The following is a 22,076-nucleotide window of genomic DNA, read 5'->3' on the forward strand; positions in this document are numbered from 1 at the left end:
ATGTTTACAACCGAATGGCCGTGGCGGCGGAGCATATTTGGAGGGTTACTTCCAGTGAAATGCTGAACGCTTCTACTATGATTAAGAAAGATCTTGCTCACTTCACCCCTTCCGGTACCGTAACGTGATGCTTCACCGCCGGTCACAGGAGTCTACGAGGCGAATCATGACAGAATCGCGCTGCTGCGAGCGCGTTCACTAAACTGCCTAATAACTCCATTGTACTTACCATCGATCCGCGTATTTTAAATACATTTACTTGCATTAACTCTCGTCCTGCTGGGACCGGGTTTATATGTCGCCCGATAGCCTATTTCGGTACCTCGCCTGTGTTCAGGTCCCGCGTCAGTCTGGCCCCTGGCTCAGCGCACGCGCGCCGAGCATCATTCTCAGTTCAATTCGGGTCCAGCATCAGATCCCCATTCACGCAGCTCAAGTGTGTGTGCGTCAGTCTGCTTGAGTTTGTGTGCGCTTGTGGCCTTCTTCTAGAACCGCCTGCGCTGGTTCGTAACCAAGGCATACGTCTCAATCAAAACACGCCAAGTTGGTAGCTCTAGATGTTCGTCCAATGAAATTATAGAAAAAATTGACCCACTTAGACATGAAGAGCTCGAAAGGATAGTCAGGAAACAAGACTTCCATTTTTAGATACAAAATCTTTCAAATGAGCTTGATTTTGTATGAAATGATAACTACCTGATAAAAAATAAACTTGTTTGATAATTTTGAATACCATTGTGCGAGTACAAAGATTAATTTGAGTGCAAGACATTCAGAAATTGACCTATATTATCCCCTTTCGAACCCCACGTCATTCATAACAACAAGAGCGTCTAGAAAGGTTATATTCGAATGGGCGTAACGACTCGTAATGTCAGCTTGTAAGAGGGGGTTATTCATGTGTTTGTAACACTTTATATATAGAAAGCTATGAAAGATAGAGCATTATTTTCATCATCGATTAATACACTCCCACTGTATTCATGGTGAAAACACACATTTCCCGGCGCGCGCTGTACATCAACAGTACTCACTGAGAGACCCTGGCGGCCTGCCCGGAACGTCCAACATAATTGATTGCTGATAAGATTCGCATCTCAGCACAGACGCAGGACAAGAGTTAAATTACTGAACATTAAAAACTAAAATTTTAGATAGATCTACAAAGTATAAAGACATTTGGTTGTAAATTAATAAATACAGTCTACATGTAAATGTTTTTTGTCACTTTATCTATGTCAATGTTAATGTCAAAACTGAAAAATCTTAACACAGATCTAAAGGTTTTACTCTTTATTATTTCTTACATAATGAAGAATGAGTGAGTGGAAAATACGATGAACTCAAAGAATGTCAGACCAGGTGAACATAGATCTAGATCTAGATTCTATGTTAAATTATCATTTATTTCTAATATTATTCAAGAATTAGGGGGTGATGGCACAGACTAGACCTAAGTGGACACATTCACCAACCCTGGAGGCAGTCACCAACCCTAACGGACGCATTCACCAGCTGTTTGGCAAAGTGGACGCGTCACTAGAAATCCATAGTGGATGCGTTAAAATGCAATTTAGAATGACACAAAGTCTATTAAGCATAGCCTACTGAGATGATAATTAAGTCTGGTGATGCATCCGATTCTGCCAGTTACGCCGATACTTTCAAAATTTGGATCAATACGAAAATAACTCAATTATGCCAAATTATGGCTTTCTAAAGTAAAGGCAAAGACCAAAAGGTGGACGTGCACCTGACTTTAACCTTTTGCTTCTTTTTTTCACTGCTGCATTATTTTTCACGCGAACATTCCTGAGGGCCACCTCTATTTTCACCCCAGGTGAGAATAGCGCAGGCGAGTCTTTTAGCTATTCTCACCCGGTGGGCGTTCACCGTCGTTATAGCCTAGATAGAGCCCAACCAGGGAAGCGTTCACCCCGAACCACAGAATTCTACACTGTGGTAACAGAATTGTAGAATTCTGTGCCGTGAACAAGCGTTCTAGATCTATTACTACTGTTAGTGTTAGCCTAAAAGCATGCAATTTTGTCTGTGGGCAGTGGGAGAGAAACAGAGAGAGAGGAGTAGCGCGAGAACATCCTGGCAAAACAAAATGGCGACCCGCGTAGTTCGGCTCGATTCGGAAAGTTAAATAGCCGTTGCATCTTTGTAGCCGACCAAATTAATTTAGTTTTGTTTTGTAACATCATTTTTTAACTCTGGTTTTGGTCAATTTGATCGTCCGCACCAATAGTAGCAATGCCCATCGAGCCCTTTTTGTTCTGCCGATTTTTGGCCCCCGCCGCGGGGGTGTTTCGTAGGACGCACTAAGGCAAAGGTTGTTGTCTTCAACTCGCTCTCACGCCGCTTCTCGAGAATGGATATGAATTAAACTTGGCAGCCAATCAGAAAAGAGGTCAATCTCGTAGTATGCAGTTTGACAACTTTGTACCCATCCAAGAACCAGTCGAAAACGTTTGCGAAAGTGGTTAATGTGGTGCGCTTTGAAGATTTTTCGGAGCTGTGATTTGTCAAACTGCTGACTCATACGTTGTACACCATTTTTCTTTATTCCCTTAAAATGTCATGCTTCTGTGTTTAGCGGTTTTTGCGTAATCTTTAAAAATGAGGGAGTAACTAAGGAAAAAGCGGCATTGCCATTTGCGCGTGCTGGGTGAACAACCGGCGGCTGGGAAATTTCCACTGAGTGACGTCATCAGCCATTGGTCGCCTCGGGCGCAACAAACGAGGCCCCGCTAATGCGAACCGGAGAGGGGGGGAAGGATACTTGAAAACTAAACGGGGGCCTTGATAACTTGCATTTTTGTTGCATTTTAGTCACAATACAATAGATGTAGTCATTATTATTTGCTTGATTGCATGAAAGAAGAATAGAAACGGAAAAGCAAACATCTTGAGATGTGGTATGGCATCGTGTTTACGTAATAAAAACCTATTCCCCCCTCTTGGGAAAGCACACACTTGAAATCGTCCTGTGTGCTCTGTTTGGAAAAGTGAGACATTAAGATTGTTATTATTAATTAAAGAGTATGGTACTTATTTAGTCCAGTCTGGGAAGATAGTCCCGTTATATACATTGTTATCGTTCACGCGTGTGTGCGTGAGTGTGCGCTCGTGCATGTGTGTGTGTGCGTGAGGGAGGGAGGGAGGGAGGGAGGGGAGAGGGGGAGAGAGAGAGAGAGAGAGAGAGAGAGGGGGGTGTATATATGTTACATTTATAGTATGAGTTGTAGCCTAAACATGCGAAATATTCCCGTGACTTGTAAACTATACTATCTAAATGCATCTTAATCTACCACACAATAGGACACTGTCCAACAATGGATACACAGAGACGATCTTATTTTCTATTACAAAGTATGCATGCTAGTAGAGAACTGGATTTATTAGACTAATAAATCCAGCTCTCTACTTACATTTTTGTGACAAATTGATCCAGAGCATTGCTTGGCATGGAGGAACCTTTTATGTTCCCAAGTTTCATTCAAATATCATGACTTTGGGAGAAGATATAATATGACTGATAATCTTTGTAAATCTGTAAAGAACGCCACTTTTTTACCTGTTAATGTCTTTACAACTCAAAAAGTATGATAGATTAAAAATCTGACAGCATGACTAGATTCTGCATCAAAAACTGTGCTAGACTGCCAAGTTTCATTTACATACTCCAAGAAATAGGCGAGCTACAGGGTCCCCACCAAATCCTGGAAAATTTTTTCAAGACCCCCAATTTTTTTTCAAGACCCCAATTCGAGGGAAAAATCAGGCCGCTGCGCATCAAGAATGGTCCCCAAAAAGCCCATCTATCAATGATAAAAAGTCAAAATGTCTATATATGATTGCAAATCTACATTTTGTAGTATAGTCTTCAAACAATAGATGACTATAATACTGGGTGACTGCCAACCCAGCTTCTCAATTTTCCAAGGGAGGGGCCTCATCCATTTTCCAGGAACATGTTACATAACAATGAAAGCGTGTGCTCCATTTATATCTAATATAATACATGTATATGTTTGTGAATACACACACACACACACACACACACACATGTTGGTACATTATATCCAGTCAACAACATGTCAGTGTGGCACTGGGATCTTGAGAGACTTTGGTATTTCAGTCTGTTCTTACTTATTTATATTTTCCCCACATCATATTAGCCAACATAACAAACTATAGGCCCTATATAAAAAATGAATCCTGTTTTGAGCCTGAGAAAAGACCTAGAACAAGAATATCGACTGTCAATAACCAGTCAAACTCAAAGTAGAGTAATATTAGTAATAACATCTAGAATGGCTCAAGTACACCTATTCAGTGTGAGAGGTGCAAGAACTGAGGGAGGGCAAAATGCAGTGACACTGAAAATCTGCCTATCTTGAACAGAAAGCTAAAATATAGATATAAATTACAATCACCCCATTCAATGAAACGCGAACACTTTAGTTCAATAACAAGGCATGACGGATCCCGATTCCACACAAGACCTGCACCAACGCACACTTTGCAGCGAGCTCATAAGTAGTTATCAAAATGCTAAAAATTTGCTTCCAAGTTCAGTTTTTGTCCGCTAGCGTTGCCTTCAGCCCCACCCCTCCCCCCACCCCCCAATCCCCTTCAACGAGTGTATCTTATAAAGGAGTCCTATACTTCACAGCGCTCAGACCGCCGGTACTCACAGGTTCATTGACCGGTCACGAGGGCGAACCTGTCAAGACGCTTGTATACGTTCTTTTTCTTCTTTTTTTTCCCCCCAAGCGACAGCAGAGGGCAATTTTTAATATTGATTTATTTTCAAGGCGACACAGCTTTCATAATGCATAATCTGCATGTTACAAATGGAGTGTGATCTATCAGACTATTACCGGAAAATTTCTGGGCGGTAACGAAAGCGAAAGTAGATCTTGATTCTTCCCGATCGAGCCTCGGTGTCACACATACACTTCCGCCACAGCGGTTCAATTACGTTTCCTCTTCAGGATTCATCAACCATACAGTCTAGATAGCTACACATTACACAGGCCCTATCCTTTCATGAGTTACCGACCCATCACAAAATTCCCGACTTTTTCCCGACCTTCCGACCCATCTCAAAATTCCCGACTTTTTCCCGACCTGGTGAGGACCCTGGAGCTATGACAAATATTGTCTCAAAACGCACCGAAAAACGCCACATTTTTACCTATAAACGTCTTCATAACTCAAAAAGTAGGATAGCTATGACAAATCTGAAAGCAAGACTAGATTCTGCACTAAAAAATGTACTAAGTTGCCAAGATTCATTTAAATACTCCGAGAAATGAGCGAGTTATGAAGAATATTGTCTCAAAACTCACCAAAAACGTCCCATATTTTGGGGGTTTTTCATTATATAAAAGTATACCAAAAATTAATTGATTTAAAAAATTGTAACTTTTTTGTTTATTGACGGATTTCAAAAATCCAAAAAGTTCCATGCTCTGTGGAGATAGAGCTACAAAATGCACCTATTTGCAAACACTTTCTGACAAACAAAAAAACGTTTTTCATGGTCATTGCTACCGATAGACAGTATTCAGAAAGAAACAGAGAGAGAGAGAGGGGAGGAGTAGACCTTGCAAGAACTTCCAGGCAAAACAAAATGGCGACCCGCGTAGTTCGGCTCGATTTGAAAAGTGAAATAGCCATAGCATCTTTGAAGACGATCAAATTAGCTTACTTTTGTGCTATAACGTAATTTTTTCTTGGCTTTTATCAATCTGATCATCCACATCGATAGACAGTATTCCGAAATGAGGTAAAACAGGTCTTGTTTCACACCGGAAGAGAATAGCCTATGCTGGCAAGTCTCACGTGGGGTGAGAGGGAGATCGTATTGTTATTCTCACCCCGGGTAAGGATAGCCACTTCCATTCCTGAGCTGTTTCCTCATTCACTTTTGCACGACTGTAGCGGTTACGTTGTGCCTCTTCTGTGCCAATGGCGGATGATTCAGGGCGCGGGAAGATTGAAGAACACTGGACCACTCGTACATTATTGCGCGAGAATGTGGAGTAGGTGGGGCGGGTGGTTGGCGTTCAGTACGGGTTCTTTTGTCTTCTTCCCCCTGACTATGGAAGAATGAAGAATACCGGACCACTCGTACATTATTGCGCGAGAATGTTTGACAGAAGCTGCGTAATGTCAGTCTCTGAAATGTTCGTAACTCGTGTCCCCCCCCCGGACAAATTTTAAGGCCCTTAAGATTCTGGTCCCTGATAAATGTTTGCCCAATAAGCGCAATCCCGCACGGCGCTCCACACCTGGTCCCTGATCAGTCGTCGTCCCGCGCAGGCAACGCATTTCGTTTAGGGCGGGGTCTGCATCTGTGTGCTAAAATGTGTGTGCGTCAATCTGCTTGTGCCTGTGTGTCCATCTGGAACTTACTGCATTGTTTTGCAACGCGAGGCGTTGGTAGAGATAACAGAGCGTCGGCTGAGACGTTCATCCAATGAAATATGAGCATTTTGACCCAGTTAGACACTTGAGGGACTCGAAAGTCGAAAGGATATTCAGGAAATTTATAAGACTTTCATCTTTCAAGGCAAACACCTTTCCTCACTTTTCAAACGATCTAATTTTTACACCAAACGTTGTTTCCTCATGTAACTAATCATATTTGGTGGTTTTTTAACCATTGTCCTACCAGAGGGAGAAATTTGAGAACAACTGAATAAAAAAAAAATCGGAAATAATCCCCTTTTTTTCCTCTTTCGAATGATAGCTGATAAGCAGCTGTTCCCAAGTTCATTCATAATAGGTGTGAAATCTGGAAAACTCTGGAATGGTTATTCGATTTGGTGTAACTTCCAATCTCAGCGTCTCTGATCAACCGACGAGGAGATAATGGGATTATTCGTGTGATCGTAACAATTATTCATTGATAGTATCAGTTTGCTATAAAAGATGAGGTGTTTCCCTGACCTGCCGCGGCACGCTCGCGTGACCAGTGTTTGACCCCGGCGCCCCGTGGCACAAGCTCGCAGGCGACGTAAGTGGGTCATCGATCGATAAGAGCCCTCTTCCGGTTAACTAGTCCGCAGGACTAGAGTTAATGAATAGATCTACCGGTCCGAGACTCTCCATTGAGAGATATTAAAAACAGGAAAATTATGAATTCCTGAGGTTGAGACATCAGGCCAACTCAGTCCGCTGGTCCGGTATTCTTCAATCTTATCCAGGGCGCCCTGATTGTGAACGAAGCCAGTAATGCCTGCAAACTACATTCATGGCATGAACGTAGTCATGAGTCACAGCATTTAAAAGTTGCAGAACAAACCAATCACATCATTGGCCACCTCTATTCTCACCCGGGATGAGAATAGTGCAGGCTAGTCTTTTGGCTATTCTCACCCGGTGCGCGTTCACCAGATCTAGGCCAACAAATTTTGCGTTCACCCTAAACCACAGAATTCTACACTGTGATAACAGAAAAATTGTAGAATTCTGTGCCGTGAACAAACGTTCCATTACAACTGTAGCCTACTAAAAGCGTACAATTTTGTATGTGGGCAGTGGAGAGAGAGAGAGAGAGAAAGAAACAGAGAGAGGAGTAGCGCGAGAACTTCCGGTCAAAACAAAATGGCGACCCGCGTAGTTCGGCTCGATTCGAAAAGTTAAATAGCCGTAGCATCTTTTTTGCAGACAACCAAATTAATTTACTTTTGTGTTTTAACATCATTTTTAAACTTTATTTTGGTCAATTTGATCGTCCACACCGATAGACTGATAGACAGTATTCAAAAAGAGACAGAGAGAGAGAGAAGGGAGGAGTAGAACTTCCGGGCAAAACAAAATGGCGACCCGCGTAGTTCGGCTCGATTCGAACAGTGAAATAGATCTAGCCATAGCATCTTTGAATTTGAAGACGATCAAATTAGCTTACTTTTTTTGTGCTATACGTAATTTTTTCTTGGCTTTTATCAATTTGATCATCCACATCGATAGAAAGTATTCCGAAATGAGGAAAAACAGGTCTTGTTTCAAACCGGGTGAGAATAGCCTACGGCCGCAAGTCTCACCCGGGGTGAGAGGTCGATCGTATTTCTATTCTCACCCCGGATGAGAATAGCCACTTCCCACATCATTCCACAAAAATATGAGCAAACGGTTTGAACTATCATTTCCTAACAGCCCATAGAGGAGGGCAATGGCATGGGAGTCAATCAAAAAGACTGAGACTGGGATGCTGTGTCCACGACGGCTCGAGAATCCAAGTCCAATGCCAATATTGAACTCAACCTACACTCAACACCTACTGTGGGCTACATCATGTAGGCTACAGGCTTAGTTCAAATACAACAAGCAGTAATGGTCACAAAGAAGCAAAACGTTACCACTAAACAGCTCCCAGCATTGCCAACACTTGTAGAATAGCCGTTGCCTCACCTTTTCCTAAAATAAACTGAGGTCAGAATTCTCATTTTTTTCCGAGGCGACTTATTTATGCCAAACACTTGATCGCCATTTCAACATCTTTGTTGTTTTGAACTGTAACCTTTTTCCAATAGATCTAAAGCGGAAATGCTACAAGGTGTGGACAGGAAATGGTTGCGCGATTTTTTTATTCGACAAAAACCTGAAACATAGGCTAATTTTAAATAAATTCACCAAGACTAGTTTCTTTTTTCTAAGATCTCTTAAACTTGATAATCAAGACCCCGGTATCTCTATCGTAGCTTCGACAGAGACACTGACAACCGTGTAATTATGTTTTGCATAACTTTAACTTGCGCATTGATTTTCAGCGATTTCAAGCCTTCCAAGGGACACCGCTCTCTTATATTATTTTAGTTGTACAAACCAATCTGTATTACTTCCCTCTATACCAAAGAGGTTACAAACAGGACGAGAGACCTCTCGTCCTCTTGTAGGCTAGTTTTATTTTTAACCTCTTTAGTATATTATATACCAAGACGGACTAAGACAATATCTATTCTTCTTCAGAGCGTCACGGGCGGGCAAGAGGGTTTTTAATTTTAAGGAATCACGTCGTAGATTTCTAGGCCGAGATCTCTATATGGAATCTTTTTTTAATAGATCTATATTACTTGTTGAATTTTTGAGTAAAATATGTTAAATTTTACCCTGTAATAGTCATTTTCTGCAGAAATGTAAACGCTCTCTACATAATTTTGGTAATAAAATATTTCTACAAAAGATATTGGAAAACTCCATGACGATGAAGTCATGCCCTTGGGCTATATTTATGCAAAATATGTCATTAAAATCCATCGGTAAAGTAAATCTCTGAGGAGTGGGAAGAAAAACGGTCAAATAGTGAAAAGTGAACATTCGAATTTTTAGAAAATATTTTCTAAATGAAAATAATAAAAATGATAGATAACATGTTATATAACTTGAAAGCGTCCACCCAAATATTGATCTGTTAAACTGTTAAGATTAATTAATGCATTCCATTGTGCAAAAGCTGGAGACTTAATCATGTTTGATAGTTGAGGAAAGATTTGACAATAAGTGGCGCCACGAATGTTTTCACCGTGCTTATTGTACAATTTCCAATTTATTTAATTGTAGCCTACAACGCCTACACAAAGAATCCTGATTCGTAGAGTCGTTGAGTAACCTTTCGTGTTCTATCTTATTCCTTTTAAAAATAATATGATGTTTGGGGCCCATGCCCAGAGCGTGCGCTATGTTATAATATATTACGATTGTTTGAAATTAAGACATAGCCTACATCATCATCATCCAATGCCAGATCTGCGACAGACATCGGCGATCATGGTTCTCCATTCATTCCTTTGCTCGAATGCTCTCAAAAAAGCTACGTTTCCCTGATCTTTCCCTGTTACCCATTTGTTAGGTTCCCTAAGTATGTAATTATTCTGGGCATACCCCAGCCTCGCTTGCTCTCAATATTGCCAGTGAGAGCTAGATACGTTCAAGACCCTTATGTCTATTCAGGAAAACTGCATTTGTCGTTTCCTGATTGTTTTTAACATTGAGCGTCCCGCGTGGGCTTCATCAAGCACTATCTCATTTGATTTCTTTTCCTTTCACGATACTCTTAGCGGTGTCCTAAGAAACCACATTTCTGTTCATCATCCTCATTGCCTTTCTCACACTGGGTCAGGATATAGGCCACGAACAAGCACTCTCCACCTTTCCCTATCCTGGGCTAGTCGCTTGATGTCACTCCACGCCTTCCCACTTTTCTGTACATCCATTTCCGTGACTCTTCTCCGGGTTCCACGAGGTCTTCCCCTTGATCTTTTACTCTCTGAGTTCCAATCTAACACTTTTCTTGTTATGCAGCTGCTTGACTTCCTGAGAGTTTGTCCAATCCATCGCCAACGTCTTCTTCCCACCTCATCTCTGACCGGGCTCTGTCTGGTTCTTCTCAATACTTCCTCTTTGGTGATCCTGACTATCCATTTGATCCTCAGCAGCCTCTTCAGACACTTGTTCAAGAAAGCCTGGATCCTCTTTATGCGCGTCTGGGATGCGTTCCGTCTCACATCCATACAACAAGACTGACTTCACATTTGAGTTGAAAATTCTGAGCTTAGTTCGTAATGAGATATCCCTGGTCCTCCAAATCCTGCTCAAAGAAATAAATGCACCCTGTGCCTTTCCAATGCGGGACTTTATTTCCGCACTTGTTCCCCCCTCTCTGTCAAGTATACTCCCAATATAGCTGAAGGATTCGACGTCTTCTAGTGCCTTTCCTTGTACTGTGACCTGCTCCTTTCGCAGTGCATCTATCCTTAGGACTTTCGACTTTGCAGGGTGGATCCTCAATCCAAAAGACTCTGATAGGCCGTTTAAAATTGTCGTCTTTGCTTGCATCTGTTCCTGAGTGTGTGACAGAAGCGCCAAGTCATCTGCAAAGTCCAGATCGTCCAACTGTGTCCACGGGGTCCACTGTATAACTGTTAACATTTCTGTTGCTTCTATTTTATTTTCACAGTCTTTAGTGATTGTCCAGCATTCATAGCCATATATAGAAGGGTTGACCAAACATAGCATTTCAGGACTTTCATTTTGGTGGTGTTCATTGAGATGTTTCTATTTGTCAGGATTGGGCTAATTTTATTGAAACTAGCCTTAGCCATTTTAATTCTCCGTTTTATTTCTGTGGAACATATGGCATCATATGTTATCATATATCCTAGATATTTATACTGTTGGACTTGTTTCCTCGTTTCACCTTTGCTAATGAGATTGCAACTAGGGTTTGCTGGGGTGTTGTTGTTGTTTGTTTGGTTGTTGTTTTTGTTGTGTGTTTTTTTTTGGGGGGGGGATGATATTACCATGCATTCTGGGTTTTTTTACATTCAACAATAATCCTTTACGTTCACTTTCTGTTACAACAGTATCTAGAAGCAATTGAAGGTCCTTTTCTTAGCCTGCTATTAAAACCGTGTCATTTGCATACCTGATGTTACTAATATTTTCTCCATTTACGTTGAGACCTGGACATTGGTCTGTGCCTACGTACATTTACATTTATTGAATCTCTGCATAGGCGGGATGCGCCTTGAAACATCAGCATTCTTCATACAAGCGCCCCCCCCCCCCTCTCTCTCTCTCTCTCTATCTATCTATCTATCTACATGTATCTATCTATCTATCTATCTATCTATCTATCTATCTATCTATCTATCTATCTATCTATCTATCTATCTATCTATGGGCAACTGACCTAGCATGGTGCAAGGCGGCTTGGCTCTTTGATATTATTATGTTCCTAAGGTGGGGTTATTTCATTGGGTTTAGATTGTGTGTGTCTAAACTGAAATGAAGTTTATGGCGGACAAGCAACCATTGATATCTTGTGCACAGTGGTAGGCTTGCTACACCTGTGCCCTATGTGTAAAGATCCGGCAAACAGTGAAACAAAAACTTTTGTATTGAATTAGTGAGTTGAGGTAGTTTTAAATTAAAATTTAATATGTTTTCTTCAATGCAACAATGAATCGAGTCTACCTCTTGAAAACTCGCGTTACTGCTTTGTCGTGTGAGGTATAGGGCCACTGTCACTCAAGAGACTCGGACCACACTAACCAGCAGAATTTTCGTATTCTGCTGCGGATGGAAAGCAAAAGCGAGATATTTAAATTATGAATGGTGCATACTGAAGGTGCCCAGTTTAAAGTCCAGATGTGCTCAACATAAAAAACTGAAGGGCACAAATCATATACATACGTATGTAGGCCCAAAGACGTATATAAAGGAAAATCAATTTTCCTGGTTTCAGACGTGGGGTTTCGCCAACAATTTTATAATACATGTACTTTTAATGTAGGCCTACATGCGTATATTTTCACTTTCTCTTTTTATATGTGTGTTTGACTGGCACATTCATCTCATGCCTGGTCATGACAAGCCAGATGATCCTCTTTACAACCCATCCGACGCCACTGCTTTGCCCACAATAATTTGTTCGACTGAGTGCACCACTGCTTTGCCCACAACTACGTGTATATTAATTTTGTTCGACTGAGTGCCGGCGCACATTAGACCTATTGCTTCGCTTGGCTATTTTGTGTGCGTAGGTGGGTGTATCTACACGCGGTCATTTCTTCACATGAAAAATGACAACATTTTCATTTTTTCCCTTTCTTTTCCTGTTCGATGTATTTCTTTGGTGCTAAAGGCCACTTAATTTTTTATTTTTTTTAATTGCTTTCCTTTCGTTTGTTCGATTGGTCATGATGACAACCTTTTTTTTGTTAACCGTGACCCACAAATCCTTACATGAATTTTGTTTTGTCGGTTACGGTCTGCTTAACTTCATCCAAAAATAAACTACACGTACTGAAGTCTTAGTAAGCAGAATTTAAAGATCGCAGACATCATTATGAGTCAGGCGCCAGGACTATTTTTATATTTTGATTTTCCGCACGTTGAAAGCTCGACTGTAAACGCGTGGCCAGGTTTGCCACCCCTCCTTCTTTGTACTATCACCAGACTACAGCTGGACTCTTAGTGTATCACCAGTGACAAACAAGTTAGAGCTTTCCAGAAAACTGTTGATAAAACATCTGTTGTACATCATCTTTTAAAAATCGTTTAGGTTCTTTTAATGGAAAGAGATTTGAGCAGGCCAGAGCAATAGATAACAGTATACTGTGACTGTGACGACTCTTGCTTGCTCTGGTTTTGCCTAGGCCTAGATCTAATCGAGGAATGCAACAGTTGGAGTTCGCATAAAAATCTGGGAATATTTGACTGACCATAAACACTCAGGTTGACGACAACATTATCGGAGACTGTTCTGATCGCTTCAGTGAACGATGGCTACAAAGAGAATAAATAAGGTTTGTACCTGTAATTATAAGTACACATACGTGTAGCTTGTATTTCAATAATAAGAACTATTCCGATAAAGCTTTGCGAGGAATTGACTTCCTTGACGAAAAGATAAACTTTGGTGAATTGTCTTCCCAGTCGTAATTCTTTTTTTTTGTTTTAAATAATAACACAAGGACACAACCGCACGTTCAACACTTCCTAGTTTTCTTTGTGTATAAAATAATGACAAGAAAAACTATTAGATTACTAAGAAATGAAAGCCGTACTGGATCGACTTAAACTAATAAGGCCGGCACGATCACCACGTCGTCTTTTTACTGAACCCGGTAAAGAGGCAGGGATATCGAGGATAATCAGAGTGACAAAATGGAACTGTTCTTGAACACTCCTTGTCCAGTCCTGACTCAGTGTCCACACTGAAGAAACAGATTCGTTTTTCACGTTGCCTTATTTGTTACTCTAGAATATGTCTATCTGTTTGTTTTAGGAAAGAATGGGAAAAGTTTTGGGAAAGGCTTTGTGAGTGTTAATGTGAGACCACATGTTGGAAGTGACTGATCCTCTTTATTTATTTAAATTTTGGCCAGCTCTATTTGGACTCGAGTCCGAATATGATGGGTTTTCTCTAGGCTGCGGTTATTGGTACTATATCTATAGTCTAGTGCGTACAACTCTAACTAGTTATTCGTACAATTATTCGAAGGAAGAGGCTAGCCATACTTAATGACGGCTAGACTGGCAGTCTAGCCGTACTTATTCTAAATATTATGATGGCTAGACTCTGCTAGACTGACCATTTAAAAAAACGCAGAGGCTATTTTTACGGCGAGCCGTAAAGATAGCCTCCCAGGCTATTTTTACGGCGTGCCGTAAAGATAGCCTCCCAGTGAGTCCCAGGCTATTTTTACGGCGATCCTCGAAAAGCGACCCTACTCCGCCTCTCATGTACGCGACATGCCTCAATGTATTAGATCTAGGCCTATAGGGGCCGTTCAAAATATAAACTTACACCTCAGAGGGGAAAGGGCGTCTTTGGCTTCTGTAAGAAAAGTGTAAGATTGGGTGGGGAGGTTAACCAAATATAACACTTCTGTGAGATGAACGTTTTGCTCATGACTGGGAAGAAAAGGAAGGTAAAAGAAAAAGTGGATAAATGCCAGTAACAAGACCCAGATCTGCATGATCACTGCAGATCCCCGTTGTTGTTGTTTTTTTTTAGAGGAAAGGGGGGGGGGTTACAAATAATTTTGAAATTATATGATGAAAATTCTGTCGGTGGACATCTAATTTCTTAATGTTTCTTTGTAACTTTGCAACTGTTTTGTTGATCTTTTAATGTCTTGATGTCTTTTATTTGAAAGGCACGTACCTATTGCATTGACAAGAGTCTCAATGTCTTCCATATTTATGCGTTCTTTCTAGTTCATATGGTTTGATTAAATTGTATTAACTGAAATGATATTTTTTTACAAGCTGGTTAAAAAAAGCCACGTATAGTACAGGTATCTTTAAAATAATAATGGAAGTTGAAGATCAGAAAAAGTACTAATTAAATTGGTGTGGATGGGGGTTGGAGGCAAATGTGAGAAAAGTGGTATTTGGGCTTTGTGTTTTAAAAACGTCCCCAAAAGTGTAAGATTATATTTGAACAGTGTCATAGGTTTTCCATTTCCTACTCTTCACCGCCATTCTATTCTCTTCTTCATCTTCCTTCTCCCTTCCTCCACCACCAACTCTTCCTTCTTCTCCCCACCATCATCATTCACCCTCTCTTTATCATCACCACCACCATCACCTCCTCGTCATTATCATTACCATCACCACTGCCACTGCCAGCATCATCATCTCATTCACAGACATCACTACATTATGTACCACACCCACAAGAAGAGCGGCCATTTTAGAGTTAACACTTTTCGCCTTGGGAATGCCTATAAAATGTTCCTCCTTCCTTTGCACTGAGCAGATTTTTGATAGAGGTGTAAAATTATTTTTTTTTGTTCACAGTGATTAATTTATTAATTATTGTGATGCAATTTCAGGGTACAGGAACACATATATATATTTTTTTTTCTTTCATTTAAATATCAAAATTTTGCTCAGTACGATTGACCATAGTATCTGTATCTACCATTCCACCAATTTTCATGCAATTTTGTTAGAGAGTAGAAGCCTTCGGTTTTTAAAAATTATTGTTTGTTTTGCATGTTAGTGCTGTTTCCATTCCATGGCAACTTTCATATTTTCGGACTTATCGAAATTTACTTTCTTCATTATTTCTTATGCCCGTATAATTTTTTTTCCTAAATATGAATCGGAAAAAGAATCACCCTTGGGGTGAGCTGTTCCCCGTAAAAATGGACAGTAATAATATGAGCACATCAGAAAACAAAAAATAAAAACTTAAAAAATGCGATCTATTTTATTATTTGAAAGAATCCCACAACAACAAGGTCCTAGTAAAGAACATAAAAACATTGAATTGTTTAAAAGTCCAGAATAAAGACTATAATTATGAAGCCAAAGACACCCTTTCCCCTCTGAGGTGTAAGTTTATATTTTGAACGGCTCCTACTATAGGCCTAAATCTAATACATTGAGGCATGTCGCGTACATGCGAGGCGGAGTAGGGTCGCTTTTCGAGGATCGCCGTAAAAATAGCCTGGGACTCACTGGGAGGCTATCTTTACGGCTCGCCGTAAAAATAGCCACTGCGTTAAAAAAAACAGGCCTACTGAATTGTAAATATAAATTTTTAGTGTGCAGTACCTAAAGTATAAATTGTATTTGAGACGAAACCAGGTGCTTTAATGACAGTGCATGTATTTTAAACCTCTGTTTTCTAATGTTAATAGGGCCTAAGATAAGTACGGCTAGACTGGCAGTTTAAGTACGGCTAGACTTCTTGTCTGGCCGTACTTAAGTATGGGTAGACAGCCAGGCTAGCCGTACTTAAGGAATTGTAAATGAAATTTTTAGTTTGCAATGCCTAAAGTATTTGTATTTATTCAGACAAAACCAAAAGGTGCCTTACTGACTTGCATGTATTTGAACCTGAATAATTACTAGATCTAGATCTAATGAGACCTGTGTACTTTACAGGCTTGAGTCGATAGGGCCAAACCTAGATCTAAATACGGCTAGACTGGCAGTCTAGCCTACTTAAGTACGGCTAGACTCTCAGATTCGAATTTTGGAGGTTGCTGGTAAAAATAAGCCTGGATCACTAGATCTAGTCATCCAGTTGGTTCTCCCCTGGGTTGAGCATCAATATAATAACTTTAACCAGTCCTAAATATATAAAATACTTCTTCAAACGCAGACACGCTGTCATTTCGGCCATCAGAACTATCAACAGGAGGTAGATTAAGCTTAAATATTTTTACAGCACGGTTTCAACGCAACACGCATTTCTAGATCTATCTATCTAGAGTCTAGATCTAGACTTAGTTGGGGTTTTTTGCAAGTGGCTATTCTCCGGCGTCGCGCCGGTCGATAGATTGGAAGCACGCCGCCGGTTTATTACCAATGAATTATTTGTCGGCGCAGTTTTGCAAATACCTCTCTCATCTGTTTGTCTTGGAAAATAATTCCTATAACTTCAGCACTTCGTGCTACTTCCATTGATACAGACAATAGGTTTTCAGACACACAAACTGCCTCAATTTCTCCAATTCAGAGTTATGTTAAGTGCTAGAAGAAACATGTTCACCACTAAGTGACACGAGTTCATAACAAAGATTGAGCATAAATAAGAAGAATGGATGACCCAAATAAATGAATAAAGTTACATTAGACAATTATCATAGATAAAATATAATGAAAGGTAGACTTACTAGGCCTAGCAGTGGCGGTGGGTAGTGAAGGGCTCACGGGCTTGAGCCCCCCAAGTCTATCCCAAGGCAAATGAAAATAACGAAATAAGCAGTTGAAACTGTTCTGATCTCCCGCAATAAACACAGAGTGATCAACTTGGCGGCTTGCTCGTTTATCCAATCACCGTTGTCTCCGCGTACAACTATAGTAACCTAACAAACAGCCAATCAAATGTCTTTAGGGCTCAGCAATCAACCAGCCCGTTCCCACCGTCTCTCCTTAATGAAACCCCTCTTGTAAAAAGGTAGAAGACTTGAAAAAATTACACTGCACAGAGGGCTCACGCTCTCCCAGCCCTGACAATGGGGGGAAAGTTTACGACACACTTTCCCCCAGTGACACAGTTACCTCTATGTGCCCATTGGGCCTTTGTTAGGCTCGTTCTATTTTCCGCAACAACACGACCCAATCCACCTCATAGATGGTGTGTGTTTGGAGTGCTGTGTGTTTGTGCTGCTGAGATTTAACAGTTTTTAATTACATCAAACCACTTTTGAGGCAGCTTTTTCATCAAATAAAAACTAATTAGAGAAATTTGGAGGTGAAACGGCTTTGTCCCCACCATCCAGAAGAATTTAACTAAGAATAAAGAGATGGCTGACAGAGGTGACTCTTCTCGTTTGAATGGTTCTCAAAATGCCGTGGCTCGCCGTGAGTATAAAAAAATCATCACTGTTTTGTTCTTATTGCTTGCTTTTTAGTGCTAAAGAAGTGGAACAAATCTAAGCCCCACCCAAATCTAGGTTCACCCACCGCCACTGAGGCCTAGATCTAGTTATTGTATCTCAAAAATCTGTGCCAACAAGTACAATAAAATACATTGTAATTCATTAGTAATAGACCGGCAGTGTGACGCTGGATAATAGCTTCTGATCTACTGACCGGCGCGACGCCGGAGAATAGCCACTTGCTTTTTTTTTTTTACATTGAGACATGAGGGGAACACCATCAATGAGGTGGCTGGCATCAGATCGGCAGATGAGGTCTGACGGAAAATTTTAAAATTTCAGCTGGTGGAATATTGGAAACACTGATCTAGAATCTGTAGGTCTAGATCTAGATCTAGTTTTTTAGATCTACTAAGACAGAACATGTAGGCAGTAGGCCTGTGGTCATGCAGGCCTACTATTGTACAGATACCTGCAGCACTTCGTACAATTGTGCGTACAACGTTGTACAGATAACTATACAGAGTTGTTCGCACAGTTGTACAGTACAATATTGTGCGGATAACTAGACAGAGTTGTTCGCACAATGGTACGGATAACCACTCCGTTTTCTCTATTCAGACTCGAGTCCGAAAAAAATGTTGTTTTTTTATTCGGACTCAGCTTCTAAGTGAGTCTTGTGAGTGTAAGGAGGTTTACATAATATAACTGTTGTTGGGGGATTTTACGTAAAGGTTGTCGTTATTCTCACCCGGGGTGAAAATAAAAATATAAGTTATGAGAATAATATTCGTTTTATTCTTACCCGCGGTGAGAATAATAAAATGCAATGGATTTTTAGGCCTACCCAGGTGTTGGGAATGGATGATAGAAAATAAATTGTGAATTATAAGAGAGTGACCGTTCGTGACCTGCCCCAGAGCGCTGGCTGATTTTTCTAGGCTCCCGCGGGGATTGTTATTGTTTCATTTTTAAAAATCTTGAGTTGAGAGTATGTACGCATATCTGGATTTCTTCACCAAAACCCTTGACAAGTGTTTCTAAATTCAGAAAGGAATTCACTTGCCAGAGTAGTATGTTTTTTAAAATAATAGCCTTAACTAAAAGCTGTTTAATGAAATAATGTTAGTAATAGTTTGTCACTATAATGTTAGAATTGGGATTCATTTTTGTTTACAACACACAAAAAAAGTTTAATTGTTATCCCTAGCAGAACCCACGATTATTTTTAAGGAACGCAATGCCTTGACCCTAGGCTTATTTTTTTTCTTAATTTTGATTTGTTAAACCATTCAAGAGTAAAATTTTCCGTTACTTACAGTACCAATACATTAATACTGTATCAACAAAAGAAGACGCTATTTGGTCAAAAGATAAGGTTTTCCCCCAATCTAACAATAGTCGCCTCCTGCGCTCGAGTGATGGCCCGCCCATTGGCGATTTTAGTCGCCTCGCGCCTCGTGGGCTCAGCAGAGTGAGAGAGGGAGCGCTCAGTGACAGGGGTCCTATGATGCCAGAAACGAAAAAACTGGATGAGAATAGTAGGCTGTTGTTATTCTCACCCGGGGTGAGAATAGTATCAATTTTATTCTCACCCCGGGTGAGAATAATATCCAGTTTATCCCCACCGCGGGTGAGAATAATCACTCCCTTACTTAAAACCAAAATTAGAACTAGAATTACCTACTAGGATTGTGTAATTGTGTTAAAAGTCTAAAGACTACTCTCATTAAAATTAGATCTACCCAATGGCAGTATTTAAGTACCCGGTAACCGACAACTGAGGGTCTAATCTCCACCACTACAGCATCATCATTACTTCCACCACCATTTGTCTTTTCCATTTTATATATTTTTAATTTCATTTTGTTGTGTGTTTTAGTTTTTCTGTAATGTTCTTTTCTTTTATAATTAAAGCTCAGGTCTGGACTATTATCATTATAATAGAAAAAATGTTCGTAAATGCTGAAAATATTTAGGAGCAAGGGTCGGAAGTCGGAACGGACGTCATGCTTGACTCAATTCAGAGTCCGAATATAACTTTTCTCTATTCGGACTCGAGTCCGAATAGTCACTTTATTAAATTTTAGGTATCAAGTGAAAGTTTTAAAAAAGTAAAGTTGTTCCCGCATCGGATCTGGACATTGGGGATTGCCTTGTTAGTGAGACAACTTCCTGGGCCTTCAGCATAATGTGGTAGGATGGCCAGTTCTTTTCCATGCCGCCTTTACTTCCCCATCTCAAAATCAGGTACCACTGCTTGGTGGGCAGGAGGGGGCGGAAAAAACCTGTGTCCGAACCGAGGCTCGAACCCGGACTTTCCACTTCGGAGACAAGCGCACTAACCGCTCCGCCACCGCACCCTCAAAACACACAACAAAATGAAATTAAAGATGTGGAAAGACAAATGGTGGTGGAAGTAATGATATGGTGCTATACTGTACCGTAGTGGTGGTGGAAAGACCCTGAGTTGTCAGTGTGTACTTAGACACTGCCATTGGGCAATGAGAGTGCAGTCCTTTGACTTTTGACACAATCACACATTCCTCGTAGGTAATTTTAGTTCTTATTCTTGTTTTACGTAAAATCCCGCAACGACAGTTATACTGTGTAACCTCCTTGCTCACATAATAAGCTGAGTCCGAATAAATAAAACATTTTTTTCGGACCCGTGTCCGAATAGATAAAACCCATATTCGGATTCGAGTCCGAAAAGATAAAAAATCTAATTGCACTCGAGTCCGAATAGAGCTGGCCTATAATCTTAAATCTGAATACGGTCAAAGGAGGTTGTTATGGTGGTGTTTTTTGTTTCTGAGTTTCCCAGCCTTTATTATAATAGCAACATAATAAATATTACATGAAGTTACAGAACACCTAGACTCTGTGATTGGCCAAAATATAGATGACATATGTCAGGCAGCGTGGTGGAATCAGGCTCTCGTCAAAATAATCAAAGTGAAGAAACTTGCATTTTTCGGCAGGGTTGTGAATTTTTATCAAATTTTTGTTTTTTGTCTCGACACCTTTCATGCCCATTAAAGAACTCATTTCTGTGTGGATTTTTTTAAAGAACGTTGATTAAAGGCACAAAAAATGTTAATTTTCAGTTACAACGGACTCTTAAGCTAAGGAAATAACTAATCTTTGGTGGCCATTTTCTCACTAATTTTACCTCTGAAAACAGGTGACCCCACCTCCTTCATTGGCAAATATCTCGACTTGTATTTAAGATAAATGGATATTTTTTCATTGAAATAAAGAAAAGTGAACAAGCTTTAAGGTGACACCAATAACTCTACATGCCCAAAAATTGACGAGAGCCTGATTCCACCACGCTGCCTCACATATTATATTTCTGTCATCTATTTTTGTCTTAGTACTCTGTGTTCAGCCAAAATATAGATGACGTATTTCAGCCATCTATTTTTGTTGTCTTCCGGAGTTTCCCTCACAAGTTGACCAGATCTATCACTCATCCTTTATTTTTCTTTAATTTAATCATCATATTAGTAATTTTCTTTATTGTCATTTTGTTTAACAAATATACAATTGGAATACATTTTTTGGTATTCCAGACACTCTCAGTACATTATAATAAATTCTCAAGCACTCACATAGATGAACATACATCCGTATACACACACAAACACATGCACATGCACATGAACAAAGGAATAGAGAAATAGATAGTGAAAATAACTCATCTATATTTGGACCAATCAAAGAGGTGTGCTGGGTGCTCTCTGTAGCTTCAACTTCTTGTGTAAATATTGGAGTAATGAAATTGTTTTAGTTTTGAAATCTTTGAATTGAAACCATCCTTGCAAAGAGTCTGATTTCACCATGATGCCTCACCTATGTGCATTTAATTAATTAATTATTTTTTATTTACAAAAGTTTTGTACATGATATCAGTGTTTCAGTGATGCTGACAAATAAACAGCATTCAGCAAACGGACTGTCTATGTACTCGGTAACCGGGCACGTAGTCTCAGTTTCTACGTACTCGGTAAACGGGCACCTAGTCTCAGTATCTACGTACCCGGTAACCGGGCACCTAGTCTCGGTATCTACGTACATGGTAACCGGAATGAAAATAAATCAATATTTGTACTCAGGGTTGGTGATTTTTTTTTTTTTTTTCATAAAAATAAAAAAAATCGATTTTTTAAATTTAAATCATGATTTTTTAAAATTTAAATC

The 22,076-nt window shown here is 40.1% G+C and overlaps 2 protein-coding genes across 3 annotated transcripts in view; one reads left to right on the top strand and one right to left on the bottom strand.

The window, feature by feature from the left end:
- The window catches only part of LOC101856947 (meiosis regulator and mRNA stability factor 1), a 77,167-nt gene extending 68,581 nt beyond the window's left edge, over positions 1-8,586 (bottom strand). Inside the window, exon 1 of one of the 2 annotated variants that reach the window (XM_005112195.3) lies at positions 8,434-8,586. The gene's annotated coding sequence lies outside the window, so the exon portion shown is untranslated. Of the gene's footprint in view, positions 1-8,381 lie in introns of both variants that reach the window. The other variant, XM_005112196.3, reaches the window with a different exon arrangement.
- A 4,317-nt stretch (positions 8,587-12,903) lies between these two features.
- Positions 12,904-22,076, top strand: part of LOC101857461 (ubiquitin-conjugating enzyme E2-17 kDa) — a 29,742-nt gene continuing 20,569 nt past the window's right edge. Inside the window, exon 1 of the mRNA XM_005112198.3 lies at positions 12,904-13,331. Within this exon, the coding sequence (XP_005112255.1) occupies positions 13,308-13,331 (24 nt within the window). The 5' untranslated portion in view covers positions 12,904-13,307. The remainder of the gene's footprint in view (positions 13,332-22,076) is intronic.

The sequence above is a fragment of the Aplysia californica genome, unplaced genomic scaffold (genome assembly GCF_000002075.1).
Source record: "Aplysia californica isolate F4 #8 unplaced genomic scaffold, AplCal3.0 scaffold01206, whole genome shotgun sequence".
Classification (NCBI taxonomy): domain Eukaryota; kingdom Metazoa; phylum Mollusca; class Gastropoda; order Aplysiida; family Aplysiidae; genus Aplysia; species Aplysia californica.